Raw genomic sequence first — 9,004 nt, 5'->3', positions numbered from 1 at the left:
TCCGAACGCATTGCACATTAATGGTCGTTGTCGGGAACATGACAGCTGTCGGGAACGCGTGAACCTCATCGCTGACGCACCGTCTTTACCAGAAACATGAACGCGCCTTAAAAAATGAGCGGTTTTGAGAAAGGTTCAAAGCGGTTCTGCAGAGAATAATCTGTGAGAATAATAAGGCGTATTGTTTACATTAAAGTATGTAAAGCTTTTATTGTGGTAACCTAAAATTAAATTAATATATCACAAAAAATGTACAGTCGGGGCCTGCAAAGAAAAAGGGCCACCGCAGCTGACCTGTAATGTAGGCTATGTCTTCGTGGTATCAACAATCATTTTCTTCACTTTACGCAGTACTTTTTGATACAACTTTGAAGCATTAATAAAGTAGTAATAAGCAGTAAATTCATAGTGAATTAAGCATTTATAAAAGCAATGTTCCATCATGAATACTACTTTGTGTTATTGAACATTAATAAGCATAAGTAAAGATTAAGAAGCTATATACATTTTTATGTAACTTAATAAAGCTGAAATTCATGATCAGCTTAGGAAGTTATAAACCATTATTTCTGTCTTTGGTGTGGGGTCATCGAAAGTGAGGATTATAAATGCTGTATTGGTATTTGAGGCATTTACAGCCTTTATTGTGTACAAGCCCATTGGGCTTCGTTCCCTCCTTGCACCATTACTGTGAATGTGTGCTAAATAAATAAACCTATAAAACGTATAAACCTATTAACACATTGGTAATAGTTTGTAGATCATTAACCTTTTGTTTTATAAATGGAAAAGCTCAAGTGCCCCTAACGGTGGAAGTGGCTAATAATATGGATGGACCGACAGACATAAAATATGATACAAAAGCATGAATAAGTGTACAAAACATAATAATAGTGTATTACAATGATGAATACAGTACAAAAACCGAAACGTGTTTCTAGTTTATTTCATTTATATATCTTGATATGGATGAAGGGGCTATGATATGAACATCGACAATGGAAACAAAATGACTTTCTCCATCTCATCCCCTGTCCGGTCCCTCTCTGAACATCTCCATGGAGACATACATAGGGCTGTGTTTGTTTCCAGAAAGTTCTCTGCCATCCTTGACGCTCCGGGGCCCTTGAGGCGGCACTGCATTTTGGCTTCGATAGGGGCTGCTCTGTGGAAGCAGGAAAACTTCCGAATATTCCTGCAACAGCGTAACCTCCTCCTCCCGAGAGTCTTGCACGGATAGGCCAGCTTGGTCGGCACTAAGCTCCACCTCCTCCGTTGGCGTTTCGCTGTCCTCACCTGCGCTCAAGCTGCTGCCTTCAGGGGTTGGCACCGCCCACTCTGTCTCTTCACCAGCTGTTTCGGGGTTTGAGTCGTCGCCGAGGTACGGCGGCACCAGGCAATCTCTGGCACCGTCCCACTCATAAGGGTAAACCCTCACACAACGGGTCTCGCCTTCCAAGGGCTGGCTGAAATGTGGCGTGATCTGTGTGCACACACGCGATTATAAAAGGTTGCACTGCGCCTTTCTTAAAGGTGTGCTATGTTGTGAGCTCCATGAGAAGACCATCAGCTCCTTATGAAGTGTTAAAGTTCTGATTCGAAGGTAGCGATGACACAACTTTTCAAATTTGCACGGGATTATGCACTCATTAAAACATAATTATAAAATTGTATTCAATTTGTGTGCGATGTCTGTTCTACTAGATGCCACAACATTCTACACAGAGAATCTTTCATATATTCCAAAATAAATAAAAGACAAATTGGAGTGTATCGTCCAATTATTAATCCGCGTAATATACCATTTATAAACAGAAAATAAACCTCACCTTCTGGTTGCTCTGGGAGGGCCACAGTGCCAATGAACTGTGACCAGGATTGGGTACCATCTTTCCTAAGAACGTCTTGTACCTGAGAGTAAAATTAATGACATTATTATAAATTAAACTTTGAAGAAGTTTAAGCCCTATAAGAGTTTGAATAACCATGTTCTGTAACAATATAGTAATTTTATTGAGCATATCCTAGATCAAAGAGATTGTGTACAACTGAATAATAATCATTCCTGTTTGGTGACTGTTCATTTGTTTATCCCATGATTCATGCAGTTACGAATGCTGTTGATCACATTATTGTAGGCAAATCATTAATATTAACAGTAAATCATTTAAACCTACCAGACACAGCAAACTCCGAAAATGGACAGGCTAAAAAACAACAGCGTTACACATATAGTCATCACCAAGACCAGAACAGGATCTACGAAGGCAAGAAGAGAAACCACAATATATGCAATATATTAGGTTATGCAGAGTATCTCTTGGCTGTATCTCTTCGCTGCTCAGCAAGCAGATGAACGGCGGCAGGCAGATTTCTTTAGATTTAATCAAGGTTTTTGGTGAGTGAGACAAACTAAAATGTTGCCTCAGTGTTCCTAGTAAAGAAACACAGTATTATTAGCTTTTCCATTTTGATATCTATTATTAGGTGAGTGCTGCATGCAGCGCTCAACTTCTTTTATTCAGTCTTATTCTTTATGTCTTCTTCTTTCCTACAAACTTTGGGACATATCTTGTTAAGGTTGTGGGTGCAGGCAGGCAGGTAGGACCCAGATGCAGACGGGTAGGGAAAAACTGCACTTTATTTCCGCCAAAAGGCTAAGGCAAGGAGCAAGGAGCAAGGGAACCCAGGTAACTACAGAGAACACGCAGGACCAACAAACCACAATGACAGCACAAGGAACAAAGGAAAGACAAGGGCTTGAATACCAAACACAAGACACGCAACGAGGAACAGCTGAGACACATTAGGGGAGGGAGCAGTAATCAACACAGGAGGGAAACACAGGAAAACACACCAGACCATGACATATCTCCTTCCTCAATTTCTCACCTAAAGTCTCCATTCCAATGTTCAAATGTTCAACTGCAGGTAATGCAAAAGGCGAGTATACCCAAATTCGGCTGGGATTATTATAATTCTTTCTACAAACATCAATCAATACTATACCTTTCATATGGCATACGTTTGTGCGGCTGGTACCACTATTACTTCAGCTACTGATACTAATACCATTACTACTACCACTACTACTACTAGAGCTAGTACCAAATCTACTACTACTATCTTCCAGCTTTGACAGTATTACAGTTTAGCTTCCAGCTTTTGTAACAATGTATTTATATTTCTTGTTATCACTTTGCTTCTTCAGATAATGCAATTCAGCGTCTATCAGTTTTGAACTTTCAGATTTTTCAGCAGTTCAGGGCAATGCATTTGACCTCTCAGATTCTTCAGTTCAATTCCTTTAAATGTCTGCATTTTTTTAGCAATGCTTTGTGCTTTTCATTCAGCTGTCACTTTATTTGTTTCCAACCATTTAGATTTTTTAAAATGGTGTGAATGTTTACATTGTTTACTCCATTAAGACTTTTGAACTCTGTTTAAATATCTACACTTGATTTAAGCCATTTAACATTTCTTTGCATCTTAATCTATGTGGCTTTATTAAAACATATTTTCAACCTTCTTTGTGCAACAGCACTCACGCCTTTACTGCAGGAAATGCATTTACTAGTTTATGGTTTGAGTTTCAAAACAGCAGCATAAATATAATGTTCCAATTAATAACAACATTTGTAAATTCCAAAAAGGAAAAGCTAAAATATTGTGCAATACATATGGCATTGTTCAAACTTCAATAAACTTCACTTACCATGTTTCTGAGTCTGAAAGTGTGTTTCCGTGCTGCTGATATTGCCTGTGTGTCCCATGGCTATAACAATTACTCCGTACTTGGTAGATTGTTTCAGGTTTTCTAGTACAGCTTTCCGCTGGGTGCAACTGACAGATTGGTCTGCATACAAGTACAGAAGACACGCAAAGTCTTGACTTTGAAACATGGGGAGAAAACCCTAGTTTAACAGACTCAACCATCACACCAATGACCCTCTTGGTGAACTTACTGTACAGCATGACTGGAGGGACTTTTTCCACCTGTCTGCAAAAAACAGTAAAGTTTTCAACAGCTGTGCTACATTTGTCCTCTGCCTCGATTTTCCATCTCACATAAGCCCTGGTGTCTTCAGGACGAAGTTCGGAGATGTAGATGGCCTGTGGAACTGTGCACACAACATGAACTTAGTAGTAGGTACAACACAGATGAATACATGTATACATCTCAATCTCTCTAAACACAGTTACCTCTTCTTCGTGAGCACACCTGTGGTGCTTTTTTCCCATGCCCTGTCTTGTTACTAAAAACAGGAGTCACCGTAATGTTGTACAGACGAAAGTCCCTAAGATCTGCAAGAAAAACAAAAGAAACAATTATGTAAACCAGAAAATACAGACCACCCATAAGTGCCTTGGAACCATGGCCGGTCATCGCCAGACATATACGCAAGTCTGGAGCCAGATGTGTTTGGCTCCAATGACTCTCTAATTGGGCACCATACAAATAAAAAAAAAGTCACCAGTACTCATTACATTTACATTGAGGGCATTTAGTAGACATGTATTATTCAAAGCGAGCATAAGCACATTTGCCAGAATAAGGTGAAACAATTTGTCACTGTCGGAACAGTAAAGATGTTGATAGAATCGAGTGCAAAGCACTTACAATTGCTAGGTTGACCCATTCCCCCTATCGCCCCATACCTCGTAGGTATTTGCTAAAGCTAAAGCGACACACAAACAAGGGAAACACCTTAAATGGCTAACACACAGCCATTCATCCAGCATCATCCCTTCCTTACTCCCATCATCGGGCCATCCAACCTCAATCCGTGCCCTCCCACCACATCTGCACAATGTCTCTTTTTAAACCCACCATATAGTTTGGTTTCGGTATGGTTGCTCCTCTTCCAGAAATATGTTTTCCCGTCATCGGTCCAGTCCACGATGTAACCGCTCACATTGTGACGGGGAGCTTGCCAGTTCACTTGGATAATACCGCCGTGTGCCGAAGCCTGGATGTCACTGACCTGAGGCAGGGCTGAGAAACACACACACACACACACACACACACACACACACACACACACACACACACACACACACACACACACACACACACACACACACACACACACACACACATTTTTACATCAAACTACAATCCTAATTCCTAACTTCATGCAAATGAATGTTGCCAATTTACAAGAAAAAAATACAAATGCCACTCACTCTCTCCAACGGCCGGAACGTAAACAGTCTTGTTTGCAACAGAGAGTTCATTTTGGAGGATTGAGAGCCGGATAACATGAGCTTCGGGAGCCAAAGAGATGAAGCAGCTCAAAGGGCTACACACAGAACCCCCATTGTTTGATGTTGCAGACAACAGCGTGTAGAGAAGATAGTCAACGTAATATGTGTATTCTTCTTTGCAGGTCTGGGGTATCTCCTTTTTAACAGATTGGAAATTAAAGATTAATTAGCTGGTTAAATGATGGGTTGTTTAGTGGAATTACTGTCACGTATATAACTATAATTAAAATAGCGTCAGTGTTTCTGCACAGCCTCCTTACCGTCCACATTACTTTAACTTCTCGCACACCACTGCTCTTTTGTTGAACAACCTTTCTCCACAGGTTGAATTGAAAGGTCTTTGCTGTAAGAGATGTCACATATTCCCAATGTGTTTCACTTCATTCAAACAATATATAGGAGCATTATTACCCAAGTGCAGACCCACAATTTTAAACACAATCGTCACACGCTTACCATACAACACCATATACAAATGTGGTCGATAGTGTTTGAATGTGGTCGATAGTGTTTAATTATGGTCGATAGTGTTTAAATGTGGTCGATAGTGTTTGAATGTGGTCGATAGTGTTTAAATGTGGTCGATAGTGTTTGAATATGGTCGATAGGGTTTAAATGTGGTCGATAGGGTTTAAATGTGGTCGATAGGGTTTAAATGTGGTCGATAGGGTTTAAATGTGGGCTATAGTGTTTGAATATGGTCGATAGTGTTTGAATATGGTCGATAGGGTTTAAATGTGGTCGATAGTGTTTAAATGTGGTCGATAGTGTTTAAATATGGTCGATAGGGTTTAAATGTGGTCGATAGGGTTTAAATGTGGTCGATAGGGTTTAAATGTGGTCGATAGGGTTTACATGTGGTCCATAGTAGAGTTAAATGTTCTTTTCCCTCTCTCTCCACCTCATCCCTCACTCTCCACCTCAAGCTGGTGTGTGGTGAGCGTTCTGGCGCCGATTGGCTGCCGTGCATCACCCAAATGGGTGCTACATACTGGTGGTGGTTAGTGAGGTCCCCCCCCCCCCCCTTCACTGTAGGCGTCTTTGAGTGTCTAGAAAAGCGCTAAATAAATTCAATGAATTATTAACACCGTGTGACTGTATGAACGGAACACCCAATAATGTTCTTATTCATATGGAAATACAAGTGACCTCAACACAGTACTGTAGAAATGGTGAATCAGAAAGCATAGAGAGCCATCGGCACTAGACATTCTGGGTATCATGGTTAGCCTGGGGAAAGGCGGTAGGCAGTGCTTACGATTCAGCAGGGTCACGGCCGTATGCTCCAGGCTCCATTCACTCCAGGGAGACCTGTCCACGGCACAGCGGGCAGACACGGTGTAGACGACACACGACTCTACGCCCTCAATGGTGACCCATGCCCTCTTATCCTTTCTAGTCAGGGACTTGTTGACCACCTGCTAAAACAGGGAGAATACAAAGATAAAAGTGATGCGAAATTATCGAGATTGCATGTAGGTAACAGCAGGTTACGTTTTAGCATCCCTGCCTATAAAAGGCAGAGGGATTCTCTGTATCAGTGTTCAACATGAAGCAAACACTCTTAACATACTCCTATTAATTCAGCCGTATAAATGTGTCAAAAGATTGGCTCACTTACCACCTCAGTTCTGTTGTCGAGAACCTAGATACGGCAACAAGACATACAAAAGACAAAGCAATCAGTGTAATATTTTTTTTTTTAAAGCATTTCTTCCCAGAAACAGGATGATAAAAGGGAATGACACAATGGAGGAGTCACCTGACTGTATCGGACTTGACAGTGAATAACGTTCCCGATGGCGTCTGATTGGTTCCACCCGACAAGCAGGTAGCTGACGTGAGCAGTCACGTGTAGTTCTGGAGGGGCAAGCACCCCTAAAAACAAGAGAGAATAATGACAGTAGGTAAATACATTTCTAAACCCCGTGCTCAATTGTCATATTTAAATTGTGCGATTTTTTATCTTCCAACATAACTTACAGATTTGGAAAGGGTCAAATGAATACACGTCTGATTTAACCTCCCAGCTGCTGGAATTGGCTTTCACAACAATGGAGAAGTTTCTTGCAAGAACTGGTAAGATCTTGAAAACACATGAGGTCGTCCCTGAGTTGCAGTAGGCAATCTTTTGGTCCGAGCAACTGTAACTTAAACAGAAACATTCATTCATATTAGGTCATGAAAAAGACTGTCAAAGACTGATTTTCAGAAACAAAGTTGAAACTCACCATGTACTCTGTACGGTATAGGTTATTTTCCATGAGGAACTCATGGCATGCTCCCAATTACAGACCATCTTTGGGAAACCTTCCGCTGTTCTATTAAGACGTATGAGACATGATACATTGCTGGGTTTTGCTGTAGATGGGAAAAGAGATGTCAAAAGGTGTCATTACAATTAGGGCATTTAGCAGCTGCTTTTATCCAAGGCGATTTACATCTGTTAATACACACATTGGCACACCGACGGCAGAGTCAAGCAGGGTGACCGCCAGCTCGTCAGAAGCAGTTAGCACTCAGCTAGGAGGAGCAGGGGGTTGAACTAGCAGCCTTTCAGTTTCAAGACAACTGGTCTACCTCCTGAGCTAAGCCGACCTGTCATCCTATCAACTGTTACTGATGTAATATACAAAAATATAAGTAAATATATTATCTTACTGTATGTTTTGATGATGGTCCCATCTAAAACAAGGTCATTAAATACACTATGGCATTGTATTATAGCACTTTGGTAAGTGAAATTCTTCAAGGACAGAACAGTATGAGAGGAGTTGATGGACTTGGAGAATCTGTCAGCCACCACTTGACCGTTCACCACCCAGTAGATTTGACCCTCGCTACAGGAGCTCTGACAGGTGACCTGAACCTCGGAGCCGAATTGAACGTGTTGATATTTAGGAAAAACGGCACACGTTGGGTTTTTCTTCTTTTCTTGTTCTGTTTGTGAACGCACACAGATGGAGAGTAGATTAAATATACATGTAATGGCAAAAAGTAGCCTTTGAAATTCAAGAACTTTCAAAAACGACAAATTAAAATAGGCCTAACGTTACGATAGGGCCTAATAGCCACTCATGTACAATAAAGATTAATGAAAATTACCTTCAGAAGTTGCTTGAATTTCTACAAGAATGATTAAAACAGCAGCTAAAAACATTCTTGACTCCGTTGATAGGACCGAATCCTAGAGTTACATCCGAAACGAGGTCTTAACGCGTCGACCAGAACGCATAAGCTCTGCCGCCCTCTATTCCTCCAATCGACTGCAATGATCTGGCAATTAAAGCAGCAACACTGTGTCTCCCTTGTAGCAACATAACAAGCCGACAGGAACTGATGAAACATTTCCCGACTAGAACGACAGACTGTTGCATGAGGAAGTGAAGAAACAGGACAGCGCCAGCCGCCAACATTTGTTTCATTTCACTATATCTGCTGTAGAGTAGGCTAGTAGATGAGTGCCTTATGGGTTGTAATGGGAATATACATCAGCAAGCAATGTGAAATAATAATAGACAATAATAAAACAGTCTTTCATTGTGAATTAAAATATTTTTCCTTGGATTTTAAGATTGCCTGAAGACACATTCAAAGGGCTTGCTATTTTTGTTTAGTTTTCATGTGGGATAGAGAAGGAAGAGCTCAGTTTGTGGTCATGTCGAGAGTATGGCCTATGGCACACTTTATACACTATACACACTATTGTAAGACGCTTCTCTTGCCTCCTCTACCA

General features: G+C 40.9%; 1 protein-coding gene across 3 annotated transcripts; it reads right to left on the bottom strand.

Annotated features, from left to right (window-relative positions):
* Nucleotides 1-870: 870 nt before the first annotated feature.
* LOC115534365 (granulocyte colony-stimulating factor receptor) lies at nucleotides 871-8,582 on the bottom strand. 3 transcript variants are annotated; one of them, XM_030345291.1, is made up of 16 exons: nucleotides 8,374-8,582; nucleotides 7,930-8,208; nucleotides 7,500-7,629; nucleotides 7,252-7,418; nucleotides 7,031-7,146; nucleotides 6,890-6,913; nucleotides 6,527-6,686; nucleotides 5,529-5,611; nucleotides 5,188-5,404; nucleotides 4,832-4,996; nucleotides 4,204-4,305; nucleotides 3,966-4,121; nucleotides 3,716-3,856; nucleotides 2,178-2,259; nucleotides 1,830-1,911; nucleotides 871-1,483 (listed from the first exon to the last, which is right to left on the bottom strand). In XM_030345291.1, exons 1-16 carry the CDS (start codon nucleotides 8,426-8,428, stop codon nucleotides 1,025-1,027), a joined length of 2,418 nt encoding a protein of 805 aa, XP_030201151.1. In that variant the 5' UTR covers nucleotides 8,429-8,582; the 3' UTR covers nucleotides 871-1,024. The 3 variants fall into 3 exon arrangements, with proteins under 3 accessions (XP_030201151.1, XP_030201150.1, XP_030201152.1); XM_030345290.1 differs by having other exon boundaries at nucleotides 6,527-6,689; nucleotides 8,374-8,581; XM_030345292.1 differs by having other exon boundaries at nucleotides 6,527-6,689; nucleotides 7,252-7,412; nucleotides 8,374-8,581.
* Between the last annotated feature and the right edge of the window lie 422 nt (nucleotides 8,583-9,004).

The sequence above is a fragment of the Gadus morhua genome, chromosome 21 (genome assembly GCF_902167405.1).
Source record: "Gadus morhua chromosome 21, gadMor3.0, whole genome shotgun sequence".
In the NCBI taxonomy this organism is placed as follows: Eukaryota; Metazoa; Chordata; class Actinopteri; order Gadiformes; family Gadidae; genus Gadus; species Gadus morhua.
The sequence above is the reverse complement of the archived record's forward strand: the minus strand, read 5'-3'. Positions and strand labels throughout refer to the sequence as shown.

What these genes read in the sequence shown, in the direction of transcription:
- LOC115534365 (XM_030345290.1), bottom strand. Translation starts at nt 8,428, where the DNA reads ATGTTTTTAGCTGCTGTTTTAATCATTCTTGTAGAAATTCAAGCAACT. An exon ending in AAGTTAAAGTAATGTGGACG is followed by an intron (nt 5,405 to 5,528) that starts GTAAGGAGGCTG and finishes TCTGTTAAAAAG; the next exon opens with GAGATACCCCAGACCTGCAA. An exon ending in GGTGTGCTCACGAAGAAGAG is followed by an intron (nt 4,122 to 4,203) that starts GTAACTGTGTTT and finishes TTGTGTGCACAG; the next exon opens with TTCCACAGGCCATCTACATC.